Below are 25476 nucleotides of genomic sequence, written 5' to 3'. Positions count from 1 at the left end.
ATGCTTTGATATCAACATATTAACCTCAATATGGCACACCTGACAACTTAATCTGTAATTGATTGTAAATAAATAACATTATGATTATAGTGAAGTTGAACTCAAAGATCTTCAAAAGCTTTACAACTATACAGGGTCAAATTGTTGTGTCTTTTGAATCAAGTTTGGTTCGATGTTTGTAACACATTTTCCATTAATAAATAAGACTGATTGACCAGCTAAATTTGGTGTCTTGAATTGCAATAATTAGAAAATATATCTTCTGTCTATTCTTTCCATTGATTAATTCTAATTAATAAAAAAAATGTTGTTTGTGCTGAACCTCGCTCTATTTTCATACGTAAATATACTGTTTGCTATTTGTCGGTGTCTCGTTTTCTTCTCTGTGACCTTTGCCCTTCCCCGCCCCGTCTCATCTTGTGCTTTGCGCTCTTCCGCTCTGTTTGGGTGTTCTCCTCGGCGCTCAGGCCCAGCCGGTCCCCGATGAGCTGGTGGCCAAGCTTCTGGGGAACCAAGCCACGTTCGGGCCTGTGGTGACGGTAGAGCCTCGCCGGCGCAAGTTTCACCGTCCCATCGGCCTGAGGATTCCTCTGCCTCCCTCCTGGAGGTCGAGTCCACGGGACGCCGGCGAGGGCGACACCACCAGCCTCCGCCTGCTCTGCAGTGTCATCGGTAACCAGACATGCAGCTTTTTACATTGCAAACAATGGTTACGTCCTACTTACCACAGTCATAAATGTAAATTATGCAGAATTAAAGGAGTAGTTCACTTTTTTTTAAAAAAAAACTTTTGCTAATAATTTATTCACCCCCTTGTCATCCAAGATGTCCATGTCTTTCTTTCTTCAGTCGAAAAAAAATTAAGGTTTTTGATGAAAACAATCCAGGATTTTCTCCATATAATGGACTTGAATGGGGTCCAAACTGTTCAAGGTCCAAATGAGAGTTTCAGTGCAGCTTCAAAGGGCTTTAAACGACACCAGGCGATGGACCTTCGAGTCATGACTCGAAAAAAGATTTGTTCATTTTGATGAACGAGTTCGAACAGGAGAGTCACGAACGCTCATCACAGAACAGAGCAAGGCGAGCATTTGAGCTTATAAAACGTAAACTTTTTTATTTATTTATTAAATGAGTGATCGTTTCGCTTGATAAGACCCTTATTCATCGTCTGGTGTCGTTTAAAGCCCTTTGAAGCTGCACTGAAACTCTCATTTGGACCTTGAACAGTTTGGACCCCATTGAAGTCCATTATATGGAGAAAAATCCTGGAATGTTTTCATCAAAAACCTTAATTTCTTTTCGACTGAAGAAAGGATGACATGGGGGTGAGTAAATTATCAGCAAAAGTTTTTTTAAAAGTGAACTACTCATTTAAATGCAACTAACCCTAAACCAAACACTAACCCTATAGTGAGTATGTATGTACATAATTCATATTACTCAATACTTAAATATATAATTACACTGTAACACCTTGTTACGGTATAATTATATATTTAAGTATTGAGTAATATTAGGCAACTACTATAGGGTTAAGGGTTTGGTTTAGGGTTAGTTGCATGTAATTATGCATACATGTAACATATGTAATAAGGACATTGTAAAATAAAGTGTTACCATAAATTGTAACAAAGGTGTCTTTGTTACACTGTATTTATACATTTAAGTGCTGAGTGATATTAAGGAACTACATGTACTTACTATAGGGTTATGATTAGGTTCGGTTTAGGGCAAGTTGCATGTAATTATGCATCATTTCTTGTTATTATAACTACATGTAACGTGTAACAATGACACTGTAATATACCCCCCAAAAATATTTTTCTTAATCATTATTTTCTGGTGATAAAAAAAAAAATAATAATCGAAATGTCCTGAAAACGAGATCATTTTACTTGAAGCAAAATTGTGTACGTTTATTTTTCTTGTTCTATTATATATTTCTTCATTCATTCAGATTTATACAATTGCAAAACGGTGTTGTTATTGTTAACTACAGCTACTTTTTTGTTCATTGCAATAAAAAGGAAATATAAGTATTAAATGAACTACTTAAAAAGACTACTTCAAAAATCAGAAACTAACTGAAATAAAATGTAATAAAAATAACTAAAACTGAAATGCAAACAAAAATACTATATATATATATATAATGCTATATATATATACTAATAAGTACATAACAAATTTACCAAAACCTAACCTAATATTTAAATCTAAAAACTAATTCAACATATTAATACACATACTATAATAATATATAAGTAATAATATTGGTGCATACCTTTCTTATTTTTAGGTGTTTTAGAGAGAAATACTGATTGGGAAAATGAGTGTATATCATTATGTAATAAAATGGGGGAAATTTAATATGTACAAATATATGTGTAGGAAACAATAGGTGCTAATTTAACGTGATGCAGTGTGTCGTTTTTAATCTTAAAGTATTTTCTGGTTGAATGTGCAAATCAATATTCATAGTTTGACTGACTCTTTAAAATTATTTTTTTACGGATGAATGATAGCTTATATCATATGGCTTGTTGAAAGGGGTGTAGATTATACTAAAATGAGCAAAAAAAAAGTTACATTTAAGAAGATGACAAATCTATATCTAACTAAAATATAATAGACACACCCTCTGAAAAAAAACTGAAAAAAGACAAAAATTAGTTGCAATTCCATTTAATGCCACTAGTGGCACAGAAGTTTCAAATCTCAACCAAGGTTCAATAGTGATCAATGCAAGGATAATGCTTTTATTATGCAATTCAAAAACCATCATTTTAAAACCAAAGTAACCAGATTTATCAAATGGGATGCCTTTTATAAGGCTTTTTATTTATTGCATGTTTATTTTCACCCGAATTACTCTCCGTTTCATAGGTGGCACAGCTCCTGCCCAGTGGGAAGATATAACTGGCACCACCAAACTTATGTATTCCAATGATTGTGCCAGTTTCACCACCAATGTCTCTGCCCGGTAAGTCATCACTGAACACCATTCTCATTGAGTGTTATTATTAAATTCTCAATTTGTGAAGCACTTTTGGCAACACAGTTGTGTTTAAATGTGCTGTATCAATAAATAAAAGTTGAATTTGACCTTGCTCACTTTAAAACCTCTACGCGTTGCTCTCCCGCAGTTTCTGGCTGGCAGACTGTCCTCGGACGGCGGAGGCCGTGTCCTTCGCTAACCTTCTGTACTGCGAGCTGTCCGCCGTGCCGTACATGGCCAAGTTTGTAGTTTTTGCAAAGATGAATGAAGCCAGAGAGGGTCGTCTCCGGTGTTATTGCATGACTGATGACAAAATGGACAAAACCCTGGAGCAGCACGAGAACTTTTCTGAAGTGGCTCGTAGCAGAGACATTGAGGTCATATGATACTATTTGTGTTTTTGTGTGTTGTGCATCTATTGTGTTTACAGCATGTGCCATTATCTCAATAATAATACATTTAAACCTAAAAACAGAAAGTCAATATGAAATAAAAATGGACCCTGTTAAAGGGATAGTTCACTTTGAAATTAATTTTTGGTATGTTTTAGCTTACCTCAAGGGCATCCAAGATGTACGCGTCTTTGTTTCCACAGTAGTTTCAATTTTGATATTTTTAGGTCAAACCGTTTGTGTCTATCAGTCATACAATGGAGGTCTATGGTCACCACCTCACATATTAAACATGATATAATGACTCGTAAATGTAAGTACACATTGATGGCCTAAGACACGAAACGAGCGGTTTGTGTGAGAAAACGAACAGTATTTATATCGTTTTTACCACAGCCCGTGGTATAAAGCGCCCGTGCCCTCAGATCACTTGGAAGTGGCTGTGGTTACAAGAGGTAAAAACGATATAAATGCTGTTCGTTTTCTCACACAAACCGCTCGTTTCGTGTCTTAGGCCATCAATGTGTACTTACATTTACGAGTCATTAAATCATGTTTAATCTGGACTTCTCTGTGCATGCTCTTTGAGGTGGTGACCATAGACCTCCATTATATGACTGACAGACACAAACTTTGTTTGTGGGGATTTGATTGGATAGTTGGTTTGCTATTGAGTGAGAGAAGAGATGTCACTACATGAGGGAACTGTCATTTTGATTAAAGATCACAAGGATCCATGAATTTTTAAAAATGTGCACAAATAAATACCACAATATTCTATATTAATACAAGAATTGTCAAGTTTGGTTTTTATGAGTGTACAATTCTCCAAATTGAAGTATTAACAAAATAATTGTTTTAGTAATTTTTGGGGAAAAAAAGAAAAGGTAACTGATTGTATTCAACTAGCTTGGTGGATTCAGCAATATTGTATGTATATATATATATATGAAGAGTTCAGATGCAAAAGCCTCTAAATGCCATTTGAAATTTTCTTCTTTAATTATGCCACTTAAATTATGCCATTTAAGTGAAATCACTGAACTTAAATATACAAGCTTGATAAAAATGATAATTTTAGAAGAAAATTTCAAATGGCTCATAGAGGCTTTTGCATCTGAACTCTTCATATATATATATATATATATATGTATATATATAGGTTGCAGGCTACCCCTTTTTACAGTGTGGTTGTGGAAAATAATTGTAACCAGTAGCCAAATGGAGGTGTTTCAGAAAACAAGGATCTTTCCATAATTGAACACAAAATTGCATTTGAGGTTTGACTCGATTCTAAATTGGAAAACCCACTTTTCACAGTCCAATCGAATCCGCATAGATAAAATACAAACCTACACTTTTTTTCTCTCTCTCTTTCAATATTCTGAAATACGTGACATTACAGAAGTAAATGTGTTGCTTGTAAAGTTTACTAGATATTGTCTAATGTGATTGATTTAGGATGCATCTACTGTAAATCCGCTAAATGGGTGTTTGTTCTGCAGGTCATGGAGGGCATGCCGTTGTACTTGGAGTGTTCAGGAAACCTGGTTCCCATAAGGAAAGCCGCCCAGCAGCCTCGCTGTTTCAGCTTCCAAGCCTTCAGAGACAACAGACTGCCTGTGTCTGTCAAGGTAAAGCCATCACACCCAGGTCAATTCAATTCACATTTATTTGTATAACGCTTTTCACAATACACATCATTTCAAAGCAGCTTTACAGAAAATGCATGAGTCTACATTACAGTTTAGAGTTATCTGTTATCAGAGTAACTCTAACTGTCTAAGTTATGTATTTCAGAAATGTACATATGAAGAGTTCAGATGCAAAAGCCTCTAAGTGCCATTTGAAATTTTCTTCTAGAATGATCATTTTTATCAAGCTTGTATATTTAAGTTCAGTGATTTCACTTAAATGGCAATGAAGATTACCTATTAATTGTTATTTAAGTGAAATTACTGAACTACTAAAAATCATCGTTAAAGAAGAAAATTTCAAATGGCATTTAGAGGCTTTTGCATCTGAACTCTTCATATACAAAATCACAGTTAGCTAAAAATGTATTAATTAAAAACATGTAATCATTTAAAGGATTAGTTCACTTTACTCACCCCCATGTCATCCAAGATGTCCATGGCTTTCTTTCTTCAGTCGAAAAGAAATTAAGGTTTTTGATGAAAACATTCCAGGATTTTCTCCATATAATGAACTTCAATGGGAACCAAACGGTTCAAGGTCCAATTGAGATTTTCTTCAAAGGGCTTTAAAGGTGGCATATGTAATAATTGAGGTAACAATATACGAAAAATGAGCTACACGCATCAAAAGAATGAGAAGAAATAAGTGCAAAGATGTCATTAAAAAACTGACAAGTTATAGTGCTGCCGAGATATTAACCTGAATTAGCATGCTAAATGACTAGCCCCGGCCCGGCAGGTGTCGTAATACCAGTTCCGGCCATGGGAGGCGGTATGCGGACGGGCAACGTTAGCGCCAGCCAAACTGCAATAGACGAGTGAGTCGCGCTCGCGCCGGCCGGCTTGTGTGTACTTGAACCTGATGTCAGTCGTGTGGAAATACAGCCCACTACTACATTTCAGTTCAGGGAAGAGTTCAAAAAATGATTGGTTGACATTATGCATGAGGAATACATTTTGGTAAGTTGTAGCATACTGTATCTTTCACCAGTGTTCGTGTTCTTTTTCAAGCTAGTAGAGACGATCGGTTCACGTGCGCTAGGGATCTGTAGTGTAACATGTACAAGCGCCAAAACGGTATTTATTCTTTGAATTGCGTAATATAATTGACAGAATCTGAGAGCTTAACTAACCTGCTTGCTAAGTGTCAATTGCGTGTGTCTCACGGTGAATTCACGGCACTAGCTTGATCAACATCAGCGAATGCTGTCTGTCAAATTAATTCACTAACAATAAAAGTGTAATATGAACAAAACGAATACCATAAACTTTAAATAATTGCCCAAGCTTTTATTTTCCCATACCGTCGAAATGCACCAGCTTGTTTTTGAGATCTATGAGGCGGTCTTCATCATTTAGTGTTGAGATTCATAGTGTTTAGTTTAGTTCACTCTAGTGTTTAGTTCATTGAGTCTCTGATCTCTAAAAATCTCCAAATGTTCCACGTGAAACTGCGGTCTTCCAACCTTTTACTATCATGTCAAATGATTTGAATAACATGCGCGATGGTAGGAGCACAAGTCATTTTTTGGAGGTATACTGCCCCCATCTGTTATGGAATATGGAGTAGGATTTGATTTATGATGTTAGATGGCACATTTAAACGACACCAGACGATGAATAAGGGTCTTATCTAGTGAAACGATTGGTCATTTCAAAAATGAATAACAAAGTTTAAGTTTTATAAGCACAAATGCTCGCCTTTGAACAAATGAACAAATCTTTTTTCGAGTCATTTCATTCGTTGAACAGGAGAGTCACGAACGCTCATCACAGAACACAGCAAGGTGAGCATTTGTGCTTATAAAACGTAAACTTTTTTTTTTTTAAATGAGCGATCATTTCGCTAGATAAGACCCTTATTCATCGTCTGGTGTCGTTTAAAGCCCTTTGAAGCTGCACTGAAACTCTCATTTGGACCCCATTGAAGTCCATTATATGGAGAAAATCCTGGAACGTTTTCATCAAAAACCTTAATTTCTTTTCGACTGAAGAAAGAAAGACGTGGACATCTTGGATGACATGGGGGTGAGTAAATTATCAGCTAAAGTTTTTTTTAAAGTGAACTACTCCTTTAAGGCAGAAACAATGAGCTCATTGAAGTAATAAATCCGTGTTTGTTACATGATTATGACATTTAGAAAAGTTACAGGTCATCTCTGCCCAGTTGCTGTTTTGAATTTAGGGTTTATTTGGTTGGTTTATTTGGTTATTTTGCACAATATCAAATTCTCTCTTTACTAAACTAGCTTAAAGAAGAGATCCATCGAGTATCTGTGTATGCAACAGACCTGACGTTTACATCTCATTCACACTTGCACACATTCAAATTTGGTACACGTTTTGGAGCTTTACACGTCATTAAATGCTTTCATTGAAAAAAAAGAACGAAAGAAGAAATTAGACATACTGGAAGGGATCATCTAAATTTTAATTTTAGAATATTTCACATCATAAATTACATTTTTATGTATAATAAAAAAAAAATATGGCTCAAAACACGAGCCCATGCTTGGCTCAAATGTAATATTTATATACAGTAATATATCATCACATGTTCACAGTATATCGACTTCCTTTCCTTTTCTCCCAGGTGCGAGACAGCAGTAAAGATCCTTCTGGCTTTTTGTCTTTCTTGCGCAAATCAACCAAATACGAAGATTGTCAACATGTTTTGTGCAACCTCAACGTTACCATGCCACCATGCATTAAGGTACTAATACAAAGGTCCAAACATGTCACATGCGTCCATTCAGATAATGTTCTCTAACAGTGATTTATTTCTATATAACAGATCATAGGAAGTGATGAACGAAGGAGGACTCTGACACCTTTGGCTCTGAGAGAAAGATACAGTGCTTTAAATGAACCAGCCTTGGGTAAGATTGCTCCCACACTGACAGCTCCTGCATGTTAAGCCCCCAAATCTCATACGACCTTTGCCTGACCCTGCTTTGAATAAGATGTGAGCTGCAGCATCAGATTGCTGAACTCTTGAGCCAATGATGGTCTGGTTTCTGCAGCATCACTGAGCGCCATGGAAAGGACGGAGTTAAAGATGGCTTTAATAGCTGAACAGCTAGGCCTGAGCTGGGCTGGTGAGTGTGTGGGTTTGAATGCACTTCTTTCGCTTCACTGGCCATGTCTTGTCAAGGCAGATGTCCATTTCTCTGCTGAGAATTCAAAATGTTTTGACAAGTCATTTACTTCAAGGTCCCAAATTTACCACAATGTCTAGAATGGAAGCTTGTTTCCGCAACTGAATAAACTTTTTTTTTTCATTGCGACTTTTTATCTCACAATTGCGAGTTTACAATCTCGCAACTCTGACTAAATAACACATAATTGCGAGTTTATATCTCGAAATTCTGACATCTTTTCTCAGAAAGACTTTTTTTTCCCTTGGAATAGTTTATGTCTCGCAATTCTGACTATATTTCACTATTCTGACTTTATATCTCGCAATTCTGACTTTATATCTCGCAATTCTGACTTTATATCTCACAATTCTGACTCAATATCTAGCAATTCTGACTTTATATCTCGCAATTCTGACTTTATTTCTCGAAATTCTGACTTTATATCTCGCAATTCTGACTTTATATCACGCAATTCTGACTTTATCTCGCAATTCTGACTTTATATCTCGCAATTCTGACTTTATATCTCGCAATTCTGACTTTATATCTCACAATTCTGACTCAATATCTAGCAATTCTGACTTTATATCTCGAAATTCTGACTTTATATCTCGCAATTCTTACTTTATATCTCGCAATTCTGACTTTATATCACGCAATTCTGACTTTATAACACGCAATTCTGACTTTATTTCTCACAATTCTGACTTTATTTCTCACAATTCTGACTTTATATCTCGCAATTGAGACTTTATAACATGCAATTCTGACTTTATTTCTCACAATTCTTACTTTATATCTCGCAATTCTGACTTTATATCTCGCAATTCTGACTTTATATCACGCAATTCTGACTTTATATCTCGCAATTCTGACTTTATATCACGCAATTCTGACTTTATAACACGCAATTCTGACTTTATTTCTCACAATTCTTACTTTATATCTCGCAATTCTGACTTTATATCACGCAATTCTGACTTTATAACACGCAATTCTGACTTTATTTCTCACAATTCTTACTTTATATCTCACAATTCTGACTTTATATCACGCAATTCTGACTTTATAACACGCAATTCTGACTTTATATCTCGCAATTCTGACTTTATATCTCGCAATTGAGACTTTATAACATGCAATTGCGACTTTATATCATGCAATTCTGACTTTATATCTCGCAATTCTGACTTTATAACACGCAATTGCGACTTTATATCACGCAATTCTGACTTTATAACACGCAATTGCGACTTTATATCTCGCAGTTCTGACTTTATAACACGCAATTGCGACTTTATATCACGCAATTCTGACTTTATAACGTGCAATTCTGACTTTATAACACGCAATTGCGACTTTATATCACGCAATTCTGACTTTATAACACGCAATTGCGACTTTATATCACGCAATTCTGACTTTATAACGTGCAATTCTGACTTTATAACGCGCAATTCTGACTTTATAACGCGCAATTCTGACTTTATAACACGCAATTGCGACTTTATATCACGCAATTCTGACTTTATAACACGCAATTCTGACTTTATAACACGCAATTGCGACTTTATATCACGCAATACTGACTTTATAACGTGCAATTCTGACTTTATAACGCGCAATTCTGACTTTATAACACGCAATTGCGACTTTATATCACGCAATTCTGACTTTATAACACGCAATTCTGACTTTATAACACGCAATTGCGACTTTATATCACGCAATTCTGACTTTATAACGTGCAATTCTGACTTTATAACGCGCAATTCTGACTTTATAACACGCAATTGCGACTTTATATCACGCAATTCTGACTTTATAACGCGCAATTCTGACTTTATAACACGCAATTGCGACTTTATATCTCGCAATTCTGACTTTATAACACACAATTGCGACTTTATATCTCGCAGTTCTGACTTTATAACACGCAATTGCGACTTTATAACGCGCAATTCTGACTTGATAACACGCAATTGCGACTTTATATCTCGCAATTCTGACTTTATAACACGCAATTGCGACTTTATATCTCGCAGTTCTGACTTTATAACACGCAATTGCGACTTTATATCTCGCAATTCTGACTTTATATCTCGCAATTCTGACTTTATAACACGCATTTGCGACTTTATATCACGCAATTCTGACTTTATAGATGTAAACTCGCAATTGTGAGAAAAAAAGTCAGAATTGTGAGATAAAAAGTCGCAATTACCTTTTTTATTTTTCATTAATTTGCGGAAACAAGCTTTCATAGTCTAGCATGTGCAGATGAGATCAAATATTGACTAGCTTTGGCTTAATTCTTTGGCTTTACTAGAGATAATTTTGCGTAAGCTAAACTTTTGTTCATGCTATAAGGGCTTCATACGGGGGCCTATTCATGCAACCTAATAATCAACTGTTGAACTAATTGACAAATCAATGATCAATTAATTATAAAATTAGGACATTTGACAGTTATTGTATAAACAGATAAATGAAGGAATGAATACTAATAAAACAATTAATTATCATAACTATTGTACTTAATTATCGAAGCACTGGCGCTCTTGCTCATAAGGGTAAACTGTATTATTATTAAACTGTATGTATTATGTTTTATTTTTTTAATACTATGGACCGGGATTCTCTGTCCTTAATAAAGATTGAATGAAATAAGCACTTTTCATTTAAGTATAATATAATATATAGTAGAGTACACTATACATATAGTTTCGTTAGTTTAGTCAATTTAGGTCTACAAAATGTAGCAATGATGTGAGGTCTGGAAGGAGGCGTGTCAGATCGTGTCATACACATTTATGCAAATAAATTTCTTATTTCAACGTTTCATTTCCTGCAGTATTTTTTTGTCATTACACGCTCTCCTGTCAACACATAATTACTTTAATCTTCAAGAGCTAAAGATGCCTATTATTACGTTTTTCTAACCTAATGACCATATTTCTCAGCATAAGTGGCTAGGGATGCACTGGCGTAACACTAGAGCATAAATATAGACCTACAACATAAATCCGTGAGAAATTAAATATGCGAAGCTTTTCAATGCGATAATTTGTTATTTTGACACTGATTTCAGATTTCTTTGTTGATTTATCTGTTTATCCGCCAATTTGTACAAGTGATTGATTATTGATTTGTCAGTTTATTGATACAAAAGTATTTTATTGAGTGGCCTCATACTTCAGTCAATCATGCTTTAGTCTAATATGAGTCACTTCATAGTGAAGGAACAAATTCATTCATGCTAGCACATAATGTATCATATCTAATTCCTGTGCAGAGTTGGGACGTGAACTGCAGTTTAATGTAGATGAAATAAATAAGATCCGTGTGGAGAATCCCAACTCCCTTTTAGAGCAGAGCTCAACACTGCTCAACCTGTGGGCCGCTCGAGAAGGGAAGAAAGCTAAAAGTGAGTGCCACGGTGTCCATTCACTATGATCCTATAAGAATACCCAAATGATTTGCGAGCAAATTCGACCTTATTCATCTGTCTCATGTGACGTAACTGTATGAAAATGCTGCCATATTTGTTGCTATACATATCAGCATGCTTCTAATCTGCAGTGAGTAATCAAAACTTTATAAAGTGAGTGCCCAGTTTGCAGGAATCTTGCTTGCCCAGTCTTGCTGCCCTTCAAGCCCTGCCTCCCTCTCACCACCCCTCTACCCTCCCACCTTACCATGGCTTTACAAACCCCTCTTTATGAACACTTTTCAAATCAGAGGTGTAAATAACTGTTGTTGAAACAGGAGAGTCTCTTCAAGGCCGCACTTACCATCTTGGGATGTTGCATCTATTGACTGCCATGGCTTGACATTAACTTTTTTGCTCACCAGCCACTGTGGCTAGCAGTTTTCCAAAGTTACAAGAATTTGACATCGATACCATGGGGAAAATATTGATATTTTTAATATCGTCTCATAATTTGCCAGCAGGTACAGTATGTTAGGCTGCTGTCACTTTAAGACCTCACGCATGGATCCATTATACTGTAACACGTGTTTTCTTTCTCAACTGTTCACGTTCACTTAAAACATAACTGGCTGTGTTTACGTGTATATTCACAAAGACATTATTTTGTGTGTATTTGACTGTGTAAGTGCAATAAGAACTCAATTTAAATCTGCGGGAATGAGAAAAATGATGTGCAATAAGCGCAATCCCTTGCCGAAATTCAAGCCCTGTAACACCAACAATATTCATCCAGTGCAAATGAAACGAGTGAGTGAGGGGAGATGGGTTTGTGTCGGAGAGAAAGAACGGTAACACTTTACAATACGGGTGCACTAATAAGCATTAACTAATGCACAGATAATACTGAATTAATGTGTAACTAATGATTATTTAAGCTATTAATGAATGATTACCACAATAGGAACTAATTAAGAGTCTGTAAGGTTAATGTATTAGTTCATACATGAATTGTTATTGATTAAATATGTAATTTTGGATTAATTCCATAATAACTCATTTTTTTAACTAGTAGTGTTAATTAATATGTTAATTACCAGAATGAGCCAAAGCCTTGTATTTCAACTTCCAGATAATATGACAGGTACACTAATATATGCATTAATACATGATTAATTACTTCATTGTTAATGCTAATTCATGTGCAAATTACTACAATTACTAAATGACTAGTTAATAATGATGTGCCCCAACAAGTAAAGTCATAACATAATGATAGGAAAATGAGTTTTGGAAGCTTTTCAGATGTTACGGTATCGACATTTATTGAAAAATCTGTATTTTTGACAACACTACATTGCATTTAGCTTATTATTTCAAATGCCTTTTTAAAAAATGTGTATATTATATATAAAATTCAATCCGAAAAAGTGGCTAGTGGGAGTGACTGCGTTACACACTACTGCTGAAATCCACCCGTATTTGGCAAGTTGGCAGGAGTTAATGTCAAGCCCTGTTGACTGTATTTGCAGATATCTCAGTGATTAGGTTTGAATTGATATAATGTGTGCTGCAGCACACAAATCAAACATGGCCTTGTCCAAATCTGTGTGGCTATCATGTTGAGAGGAAGGACTCCGCATGTGGACTTTAGGCTGGGACTGGAGCAATACTTCCCAAATCTGTTCCTGGAACCTCCCTAATAGTACATTGGTAATGGACGGTGCAGAAAATGGGCTTTGTTGAGGCCCTCAAGGTGCAGAAATATGACCATATAGCAATCTGCAAAGCATTGTAAGCCTAAGTAGAATTGCCACCAATAGTCTCACAATGCTGTTGAGAAACGCAGCCCTGACTCTTTCATTTGTCCCTTGTCCTGTTGCTCAGGCTCCCTTATTTTGCTCCAGTTTCCCAGTGCTTCACACACACTTTATCACAGGGCACCGAAGATCAGATCTTTCGATCTAAAGGGCAAAATAAGCGTGCGTGATTTACAAATGAATGCGCCCGGAGACGATGGAAAAACAAACAGAGTGTGTGTTAGAAATCAAGAATGGTGAGAGAACATTGTTTCGTCTTCAAACCAAACTTGGGTCTCCAGTCGACAAAGTTGAAATCCCGTGTGGCTAGAGTGCTTCCCATTGTAAAAATATGTAACACAGAAGAGGTAACATCAAATACGTCTGTTAAACGTTCATTTTGGAACTATTTTTCAGTCCTCCAGATTTGCCTTATAACATTAGGAGGATTAGGTCCTTCCTATCAGAGCTACACAACTCCTTGTCCAAGCTCTTGTTTGATCCAGACTGGACTATTGTAATGCTCTCTTGGCAGGTCTTCCAGCATCATTGTCAACTGTAACATTGCACTGGTTGCCAGTTGCCGCTCCCATCAAATTCAAGTCACTGTCGTTTGCCTACAGACCAACCACTGGCTCTGCTCCCTTTTACCTAAACTCATTACTCCAGACTTACGTGCCATCCGGAAGCTTGTGTTCTGCAAGTGAATGTCGCCACCTTCTCAAATAGACACACAATTACTTTCATGGACCTTTCCCTTGATTGTTCCCCGCTGGTGTAATGATCTACTTAACTGAACCCGAGCTGCTGAGTCTGTAGCCATTTTCAGCAACACTTGCTCCATTAATACTTACGCTTTCTTTTCTCTTCTCTTCTACTCTATATCTATTTTTTGAAATACATAGACGGGCCGGTCTGAGTATTTCACAATCTGCTTAGTTGCTGGGATTTTCACGCACAATCATTTCTAGGGTTTACAAAGAATGGAGTGAAAAGGGAAAAACATCCAGTGAAAATGGGCGGAAATGCCTTGTTGATGCGAGAGGTCAGAGGTGAATGGGCCGACTGATTCAAGCTGATAGAAGAGCAACTTTGACTGAAATAACCACTCGTTACAACCGAGGTATGCAGACAACACACACAACCTTGAGGCGGATGGGCTACAACAGAAGAAGACCCCACCGGGTACCACTCATCTCCACTACTAATAGGAAAAAGAGGCCACAATTTGCAAGAGCTCGGCAAAATTGAAGACAATAAAAATGTTGCCTGGTCTGATGAGTCTCGATTTCAGTCTCGAGTCAGAATTTGGCGTAAACAGGATGAGAACATGGATCCATCATGCCTTGTTCCCACTGTGCAGGCTGGTGGTGGTGGTGTAATGGTGTGGGGGATGTTTTCTTGGCACACTTTAGGCCCCTTAGTGCCAACTGGGCATCGTTTAAATGCCACGGCCTACCTGAGCATTGTTTCTGACCATGTCCATCCCTTTATGGCCACCATGTCCCCATCCTCTGATGGCTACTTCCAGCAGGATAATGCACCATGCCACAAAGCTGGAGTCATTTCAAATTGGTTTCTTGAACATGACAATGAGTTGACTGTACTAAAATGGCCGCCACAGTCACCAGATCTCAACCCAATAGAGCATCTTTGGGATGTGGTGGAACGGGAGCTTCGTGCCCTGGATCAACTGCAAGATGCTATCCTATCAATACGGGCCAACATTTCTAAAGAATGCTTTGTTGAATCAATGCCATGTAGAATTAAGGCGAAAGGGGGTCAAACACAGTATTAGTATGCTGCTCCTAATAATCCTTTAAGTGAGTGTAGACTGTTGATGCCTGTTGAGGCGACAACACAGTCAGCTTTCAACAACGCTAGTTCTCTTACGTCCGCTTGGTGTGTCACGGCCTTAAAGCTTAAAATTCTCAATCCTTTCATCCAGAGAACCAAGGTTATACGGGGTAACCAGATGTTGTTATGTGGAAATGAGGAAATTGGAGACTGCCTCCAATCATTTTAAAACTTACTGGATGTTGTCGTAGGAACCCTAATCTTCAGATTATAATTGAAATAAATGTAAATATCTGCACGTGTGCTTTTGAATCGAGGGTGATGTTTTGTCTTGATATAGCTCGTGGGACGTTTTGCTTTCCCCCCGATGGCGATAAATATGGTGGCTGTAAAGATAAGGTCACGTGACTGAGACAGATTCATCCTCAATTGCTTTGAATAACAAAAGTAAATCAATTACTGTATTTTGGATGTTTTTCCTAATAGTGTCTTGAAATCCTTTGGTTTTGTCAGTGGTGTGTCTCTGTCCTCATCCTTTATGTCCAACTACCCTGTCTTCCCCTTCTCCATTTCTCCACCATCTGTGTGTCTCTCACCACTGTAGTGGACAGCCTGTACGTGGCCCTCAAGAGCATTGACCGAGTGGACATTGTGAACATGATGGAGGGACAGGGACCACCAACAGGTCAGCAGGGGGGATGGGAGCAAGAGGCTTCCAGGTCTAGGCATCATGAGAGGGACCATCTATCTCCTGCCATTACAAATGGTAAGAGACATTCTACACTCCACTTGTCCCACATAATGCTTTTTTCCCCCAAAGAACTGGCTTTTCCTCTCATCCAGTTGATATCTGCTGCTGTATCTTCCTTGTCCCCCTATATTTGGGCCATGAACCTAACATTTCCTCTTCCAATTCTGCTGTCACCAGGACCAGAACTGATGACACCCCTCCAGAACTATGTTATATTGCCTGTTTAAATGTTTTTTTGACTACTGCAGGGAAATGTTCCAGAACTATGTTATATTGCCTGTTTAAATGTTTTTTTGACTACTGCAGGGAAATGTTCTCAAACTCTGCAAAGACCTCCTTTGCTCCTTTTAAAATTGGGGAAATATTTGAGATTAAGGAGATTTGCTTGTGTGTTTTGATGGGACACAATTAAGGGTTGTAACACTATTTTTACAGTAACGGTTCATTTGTACATTTTAATGCATATTACAAGGGAAAATATAACTTAAGCTCTGACATAATCTGATTTGCAGTTGTTCTAAAAATGGACTTATTTTGTAAATTAATTTGTATGCATAAATCTCGTACATCTGTTACAGTTTCGATATAGGCAGAATGTTAGCATGAAACTGATGTGAAAGGATCACGTCATGGCCACTTTTGCTTGAAGATACACTGTAAAAAATGATTTTTTGGTTAAGTAAATACTAGTGAAAAAACCCAATGTAATTTACTTGAAAAAGTTAGTTCAGGCAAGAATTTAAAAAACTAAGTCAATTCCATATCAGTACTTATTTCAAGCGAGTATAAATGAAAGTGTAACATCAACTCAATAAAATTAAGTAAAAATTACTCAACTTTTCTGATACTGGGGTTCCCATCATGCACTGGACCTTGAATAATTAATGAGGTTCATTTTTCACTGGTTTCCAGCTGTATTTACACTGTTTTTATCATTGATTTTTGTTTTCAGTATTAGTAAATTGCCATTTTGTGACATTTCGAGTAAATTTTTTGCTTAAAACGACACATTCAAACACAAAACCGATACCACCATTGTGTATTGTCTACCAAGTATTGAGGTGTTTGCATTCACATAAGGCTTAAAGTCTGACATGATGTATATATAAATTACTTAGATGATCTAAGTAAAAAGAACATACTATAAATGACTAATAAAATTCAAGATAATTGTTTTAGTGAAGTGTAATACAAAGGCAAAGGAAATCGGTATTAATCAACCTTTTACAAGTCGAGTTAAAATTACTTATTTTTTGTAAAGTTTACTTAATTCCACATTCCAAGTAAATTTAACTTAAAGATTTCTAATTAAAGCTACTGATAAATATGTTTAGGTTTTTACTTGGCAAATCTTTGTAAATTTACTAGCATTTTCTGAGTGAGATCGTTTAGCAAGGTTTTTTCAAGTAAATCCTACTCCAAATTTTTTACAGTGTACTGGGAAAACACATAATATAGTCATAGGTTTTCTTATAAGAGTGGAATATTCTCAAACTGGTTTAACTCGCTGGCTTCGGCAAAGCCTTAACACTTGTCTTGGATCACATGTACCTTGTTACCAATGGTATCTAGACTCTGACTTCATACCATCTAATATTTTCATAGATCATTGGGTGGCAAATGTCGCATCTCCATTATTAACATCTAATTAGGTAAAACAGCCTGTTGGGATTGTGTGTTTCCAACACATTTAGTCTTCACCTGGAGTACGGTCTCTGAATTAACTATTCATAAATGGGCAAAAATTTTGGTAATCAAAAGTTTTTCCATCTAGAAAACAGTATAGATCATAGAGCATGCAACAGATCTTGTCAAATACAGTTTAAGTTGTATTTATCCCCACTTATACTGTATAGTCTGTCACATTGCCACGCATTAGCTATCTGATATATGATGATTTGGTTCCTTTTTACCATTAACAAAGGTAACCTATTCAATTCAGTATCAGTTCATTCAGTAGCATGCTTCCTGTGTTTTGTGGTACCTTTTAACACACATTTTACAAGTACAGAGAGATGCACTTATTAAAAACCATCATTAGTGAAACGTGTCAGTGATGCTGTGAGTGTAAAATCCAGTGCAAAGTATACATTAAGGATATTAAAAGGGTCATGACATAATTTTTGTTGTAATATTTTACCAGAGGTTCACATTCACAATAAGTGATACTAAAAACCTTCTCAATGGCGTTCTGATTTAAAGGTGCTGTGATTATGCTTCTTTTCTTTAAGACTTCAGAGTAATCTCCCATTTTCATGATTGGGAAACATCTTTGCATAGGAAAGTATTAATGCTATGTCATGTAGGTTGAATACATTGCAATAATCACATAACTAATCCATTATTAGTCCAGGCATTTGCTGAAAGACGAATTTCACAAATTATGTAAAGCATATGCAAGACTGAAATACACAATATTAAACGTCAGCTGTTTTTTGTTTGTTTTGTTTTTTTGTCTTAAAAATGCATTGAGATCAAAGACATCAATCTATAGCATTTACATAGAAAAAAAAGTTAACACTTCGGTATGGGGAACACAAATTCAATATTTGCTTCAATAAACTCCTACAATTTACTGCTTATTAAGTTTTGGTATTGGGTAGGATTAAGGGATGTAGGTCATTCAGGATAAGACATTAATATAAGTACTAATAAACAGCCCATATCCTAGTAACTAGTTAATAACTATTGAACCCAAAAATAAAGTGTTTATGAAATGGTGCAGAAGGACGTGAATTTTGTTGAATTCTGACATTGTAAGTCTATACTGTTCATTAGGGAGGAAGTTTTAACAGATTAAGCAAAAGGTTATATCTCATGTCATGACCCCTTTAAGAGATATCAGATCTCAGAAGGCATTTACTTCTTGCTCAAGGGTATGTTACGATATATTAAGACAAATGGATGGGTAATAACTGTAATGGGACAGTTTTAAGCAAAGCTTCTTGACTCTGCCATTAGCCACAACCTTTGAAATATTCTGTTTGGCAAAATGACATAGGCCACATCGCATCAGGCACTGGCTCACATAATTATGAACATAGTACAGAGATAACTTTACTGCAGTGAGGTGAAATGCCACTTCTGTGTATTCTTCATTATGCCACTGGCAAACACAATGCTTGTGTCTAGCCGCCCCCCTGACCTGTACATATCGCCATTGTATTGATAAAAGAACTCTTTCTCGCTTCATTCATAAAGCCTTGTTGAGTATGTATGGTGAGGACACCTGTATTGTGACCCCGATCCAAGGGTGTCCATAGTTTGGGTCATTAGACTTTTTTTTAAATTGGCTACTGGTGCAAAAGTTTATGATTAACCGTCTGGGGTTGTTCGGCCCAAATGGACCCGAAAAATTTTACAAATTTTTTTTTTAATCACAGCTTCCTCGTAATGGTCCGAAATTTGGTGACTTTGTTGGTATTTGGTATTTGAACACCCAAAAAAAATTGGGGACAGGATTTGAGTAGTCTAAGTGGTTATAAAAAAAATAGTCAGACTTGGGGTGTTCGGGTCCAAATGGACCCGCATGGAAAATGAATGGGAAATTGGCAAAAATATGAAAATAGTGAGTTTTTTTGTGCATACAATCTACAAATAAGCCACGATCTTGAAAAAAAGGGGTGAATCTATAAAACATCAAGAGCACACTTTTATACACAAACACACCAAAAAATTCAGATTATACATGTGTTTTGCATTTTTAAAATGCTCAGTTTGTCCACCCGATGGCATCCATCTCATTTCAAAAATTGCTTTTATGAGGCTTAGGCTTGACTCTAAAATGAAATACAGCTTTAAAAAAATTATGTTCAATGGGGGGAAATTTTGTCATAATTATTGCATTAATACTAATTATAATTGTTTTTATTTTTGAAATTTTCTCAAAACACCAAAAAAGAAAAGAAAAAATATTATAAAAAACTAGTAAAAAAAAAAAATATATATATATTTTTTTTTTAAATATGAATCCCGCCCTTTGAACCCGAACACCCCAAGTGTGACTCTGAAACGAACAACCCCAGAGGGTTAAGATGCTTAGTGATTAACTTCCCCAGATTTGGCTTTGCCGAAAAAGGACTAAATCTGACTTATCACTCTCAGTTTCGATTCGCTGTGAAAAGGGTTGCTTCCAGAGAGCAGGTCCACACCCTGTGCATGTGAGAGAGAGACTCTCTGTATGCTCATGATTTGTTAATGCACAGTACCATGGTGGCATCTAGTGGTGGAGCTGCAAGAGATTTTATGCAATTGGCATGTGCTGGTACAACTACTGAGTGACTCACCACCCCAAAGGGAGCAGTTGCTCCTTGCATGTTCTCCCAATTTTTGGATTGTTTTCTCATGCAATGCTATTTGGTGGTAAAACAGCAGGTTTTGGAACTTACTGTACGTTCACACCGCTGCCGCCGAGCTCTGGCCGCCCTGTCAAGGACGCTTGTCAAAAAGTACGGGGAAGCTTGTTGACGCTTTGGACGCTCTGACGTTGCAGGGAGAATAGTAGTGTCACAACATGAAATGTAATAAACAGAAGAAAAAAAAAACAAGCAATACATTGAAGAAACCTTTTATAATGACAGCATTTTTATAAACGTTTTTGGTCACATTTGGTTGGGGAAAAAATAGTTAGCTATTACTATTGCGGTCAAATCGGTGTCACCGTGAGCAAATTAATTGCATTCCCGCTTTAAAACGAGTCTTCGTAAATATTTCAAATAAAAGTTGCGCTCATGCGGTCCCTGTAGACCCCTTTTGCGCCGATGTCACAGTTACGTCACGGTGCTAGCTGGAGGCAAAACAAAGTGAAAACTGGAGGCGGCCAACACAAACCAGCACAGATTCGGCTACATAATAAGGAGCTTAAATTATTATTACTATTATTAAATGTCATCTTGTTGTGTTGTTTGGTGCAAGAATTGATGAAAAATGAATATGCTGTATCTGGAACTTTTATTTATAGAAAATATTCACATTAAAATCGCACTGTAATGTCACTCTTTACATTGTCGTGGTCTCGGCAATACTGCGGATCATACACGAGTCTTGTCTAAAGATTTATATGCCCTCAGTTTCTCTTTACGATCGGTTTCTCTATAAGGTAGGTGTAGAAGTCAGGCCACTCAACCGAGGTAACGTAACGTTAATCCTGTCAGATCGTCCATGCATTGAGTGAGCGTGTAGGCGGCTACGGGTCGGCCGATCTGGTTCCGTCCGTTAAAAATAACTTTTGGAAATAACAATCGCGGTCCTGGACACTGAGTGACCTTACACATTAAGATAATATCGGATTTTCTCCAGTCATTGTTAAAAAACAAGCTAACAATGCTTGCTAACTAGCGTTAGTGAAGCGGATCTTTCTGCCTCCACCTAAGCTCCGCCCACAAAAAAACGTCACCATGTTTACCAACTGAAAAGGGGTCTATAAGCAAACAGCGTCATGTCATAAATGATACGAAACCAGTAGGAAATACAGCAGCGGCGATGATTAGATTCGCTTCCATTTTCTCAGAGCTAATGTTTTGGTAGGAACGAAAGTTTACATTCATGTTTCTCCGGAATCAGCCACCGTGAAGGACGTCTATATTCCGATTGGTTGCTGGCGTTTTGCCGCTGAACCGCGTCTCAGCTCATTTCCATAAAGTTGAGCTTCTTTGAACTTTCTGATTGACACTCAAAACGCGATGCCGATGGATTTGACGCTCCTTGCAGCTGAGAAAAGCCAGCTTCCAACGACTTCCGGCCGCTTTGGAAGCTCAAGTCGGCGGCGGTGTGAATGTACAGTTATGGTGCTTTTCCACTGATGGTACGGCTCAGTTTGGTTCGGCTCGCTTCGCTTTTCCACTGCGTGGTACGACTCTGCTCGGCACGGCTCAGTCCGCTTTAGCTCGGTTTGCTTTTCCACTGCAGTTAGTACCGCTTCAAAGTGGGTGGGATTATAGTCTGACCATTATAGTGTATCCGATCCTCGGCAACCAACGAGAGGAACGTTTGCACTTCGTCCACTGACCACGATTCAGCCATTTCTCAGCTTGAATCTCCTTCATACAAAACTCAGAACAAACGTGCAGGCTGGGAAGAGCAGTCGCATGCAGTTCAACGTTACTACTCTTCCCGCCCCGGAACGGTACTTTAGTCCGCGGTGTAAACGCAGTTATCAAGCGGTCTGGGGCAAAAAAAGTTCCTGGGACAAATAGTTCCTAATTGCGGTGGAAACGCAGCTCAAGTAGGAGAATCCATATTTACCCGGAGCATACACTCTTAGAAGAAAAGGTTCTATATAGAACCTTAAAAGGTTCTATACGTGCTACGTATTTGGAACCCCTAAAAGGTTCTATACACTCTTAAAAAAGGGTTCTATATAGAACCCTGGGGTTCCATACTTGGCCAATAGAACCTTTTACCAAAAAAATGGTTTTGGAGTTCCATATATGAAGCAGGGGATGGAACCATTTCTGGTTCTAAATAGAACCATTTCTTCTAAGAGTGTAGATCTCCTTGGATGGGTAATGGCTGGCAAAAGGCTTGTTTTCGCATGTGACTGCAACCTCATCCAGGAGCTCTGGGAAAAAACCTGGTTTTCACTCTGCAATTTTCCTTTCCTTTCATAGCGAGACTTTCTTTCAGTTTCTGTTTTTGTTCCCTGGTAGCCAGTGTTTTCTGAGTTGCCACTTCAAACCATCTGAACTGGGAGTAAATTGGTGAAAAAGATCCAGTACTTTGAAAACTATGTGCGGGAATGGAGTGACTCCTAGACACAAGCATCAATGGATTAGGGGAATACACAGAAACCTTGTCTCTATAGTGCGATCTTGAAGACTTTAGCAGTTTAAACCCTATCTTTGTATAGTCTACTATGAATAAGAATGCTTTACTTGTGTAACGCCTTGGAGTAGTGGGCGATCTGGCAAGAGTACTCTGATGATTCAGGCAGAGCATTAAACCTGTTCCCTTTACCCCATGCTTTGTGTTTTTCTTGATATGTCACATGCAGCCCAGCCTTCTTCCTCCCCTTCTCCTCCTCCTCTTCTGCACCTCCTCTCTGACCTTTGACCTCATACAGACATCATGTTGACCTCTGGCCCTCATTTATCTCTCTGTCCTCAGACCAGTTGTGTGTTTTCTTCCCCCACCCTCCCAAACCACCCCCCACCCCCCTCAAAAAAAAAGGAAAGTTATTGCTCTGTTCTGTGATCAACCCCCTCCATCACCAGTTTTATGCTTAGCGCCCCCTACAGGAGGGAGGTGTTTCTGACTCACCTGTCTCCTTTTCTTTCTGTCTCTCTCTGTCTCTCTCTCTCTCTCTCTCTCTCTCGCTCTGTCTCCTTCCACCCAAACAACCCTCTCTCGTCTTTCTGCTATGAGGCCTGTTTACATGCTCTTGTGGCACTTTCTTGGATGTACCTCATTCCATGATCTCTGCATGCAGGGTCCAAAAGTAACTTTTTGCCACATCTGCTAATGGCGGGTAAAAAAAAAATATATTTTTTTTTTTACCTCATGGCAATTAAACTATTTATCTGCTTTTAAATATTGGTGACAAAAAAAGTTGTTGAATCTCTTGCAGGACCACATATGAGTAGAACCTGCAAAAATAATGAATTCGGTTTATGCAAGAAATATTTCACATTTGATTTAAAAATAACTTGTTTTGTTTAGCAAATTTAAAAAAATAGATTTAACCCCAGCCAACTGGTCAGTAACCTTGTTTTATTTCCCCTCTAAATCCAGTTTTACTCACATTTGGCTCTTGGCGAGGGTTAATTTTGGACCCTGTCTGCATGTATCAAAGGAGGGCATAAAGCATGAATGCTTCTCCATGGACAAAACTCTAGCTTGAAGGGCTCTGGAACAGGACACAATGACCACTCTCAGAAAAAAGGTACAAAAGCCGTCACTGGGGTTGTACCTTTTCAAAAGGTACACTTTTGTACCTAAAGGGTGCATATTGCTACCTTAATGGTACATATTAGCATCTAAAATGTACATATTAACACTTAAAATGTGCATATTAGCAGCTAAAATGTAGGCTACATATTAGCACCTTGTACACATTACAACTTAAAATGTACATATTAGCACCTAAATGTACATATTAACACCTAAAATATACATATTAACACCTAAAATGTTAATATGAACACCTAAAATGTACACATTAACACCTAAAATGGATATATTAGCACCTAAAATGCACATATTAGGACCTAAAATGGACAAAATTTACCTTTTGAAAAGGTACAGCCCCAGTGACAGCTTTCGTACCTTTTTTTTTATGAGAGTGTATTCACATGGCATATGCATTACCATATGTGAAACAAAATAAAGGCTCTGTTAAAACGTTGTTAGTTGTTATCACTAAACTGTCTTTATGGCACATGCTGTCATCGTGCCCTTCAAATAAAATATCACTTTTCGGCATGATGTCCGACAGCGGATCTCGCATGGCCTGTTAAAGCTGCACGAAGTGCTGATTGTGCTCTTTGATAGTTGTTGAGCTCAGAAATATGTTTGTTATCTTTCTTTTTAACTGTTTTGGTCACTGTACAATCTTTTATTTATACTCAATGTTGTCGTTTTCCTTATGTCTGTCTGTTAGCTGTGAATTCAGGGACCCTGTGAAACTCTTCACAATCCGTTTTTTAAGTGCTTATGTAAATAAGTCTTTTTGTTCACAACTATGCATTTTCTGTGCGTTAGTGGATGTTATGTTTCTGTTTATACATAACATGTTATGCACTGGCCTGTTTTTTTTTTTTTCTATAAGAAACATTTTTTTTTTGTCTTCTGTGACTACCTTTTTATCTTCATGAGCTTGTGACTTGTTGGGTTTTGTGAGTGTATTTTGTGTGTCTGTCTATGTCTGTTTCCCCACTCTGTGTCTGTCATAAAAGGCCTTCAATACACACAAAATGCACAAGAGCTGATGTAGTACTGAAATGGATGCTGGCCTGTACATAGCATACATACTACATTTTCTTTAGGGCTCATGCTCCCTTTGTAATTTCTTTACATGTTATATTGTGTGTCTTATACCCCACACACACACATTTACCATTGAAACCCTGGGTCCTGCCAAAAGTTACTATAGTTATAATTACTGCAGTGAAATTTTATGGGGGGAAAAGAGAAAATAAATAAATAGCAGGAAGATTCTGGAAACGTATACGCTGTTTAAAGTAGATCCAAATTAACTCATAGTCATACTGATATTTAAATGTTAAGTGCTTTATTCAACTGCATAAGATTAATTAATACATTTGTTAGATGTTCAAATCATTTTGTCTTATTTAATGTTCAAATTAACTTGTCATTTTTTACTGAGACCATGTATTCTATTCTATTCTATTCTATTCTACACTGTAAAAATTAATATGCTTTATCAAATCAGTAGAATTGTGGCAACAGATTACAAGTAATATTATTAATTAAATTTAACAAATTAGAATTGAGTAAAAATTAATCAAATTTT

General features: G+C 37.2%; 1 protein-coding gene across 15 annotated transcripts in view; it reads left to right on the top strand.

Annotated features, from left to right (window-relative positions):
* Positions 1–25476, top strand: part of ank1a (ankyrin 1, erythrocytic a) — a 157675-nt gene that overhangs the window by 99773 nt on the left and 32426 nt on the right. For 13 of the 15 annotated variants that reach the window (XM_089129824.1, XM_039661689.2, XM_039661687.2 and 10 more), the window contains 9 exons: positions 468–672; positions 2890–2986; positions 3150–3378; positions 4899–5027; positions 7684–7803; positions 7885–7969; positions 8114–8188; positions 11526–11657; positions 15861–16022. In XM_089129824.1, the coding sequence (XP_088985950.1) occupies positions 468–672; positions 2890–2986; positions 3150–3378; positions 4899–5027; positions 7684–7803; positions 7885–7969; positions 8114–8188; positions 11526–11657; positions 15861–16022 (1234 nt within the window). Of the gene's footprint in view, positions 1–467; positions 673–2889; positions 2987–3149; positions 3379–4898; positions 5028–7683; positions 7804–7884; positions 7970–8113; positions 8189–11525; positions 11658–15860; positions 16023–23369; positions 23462–25476 lie in introns of those variants that run through there. The other 2 variants (XM_089129833.1, XM_089129825.1) reach the window with 2 other exon arrangements.

Source organism: Pimephales promelas, chromosome 4 (assembly GCF_988280905.1).
Source record: "Pimephales promelas chromosome 4, fPimPro1.hap1.1, whole genome shotgun sequence".
Lineage (NCBI taxonomy): Eukaryota > Metazoa > Chordata > Actinopteri > Cypriniformes > Leuciscidae > Pimephales > Pimephales promelas.
This window is presented reverse-complemented; position numbering and strand designations above follow the sequence as displayed.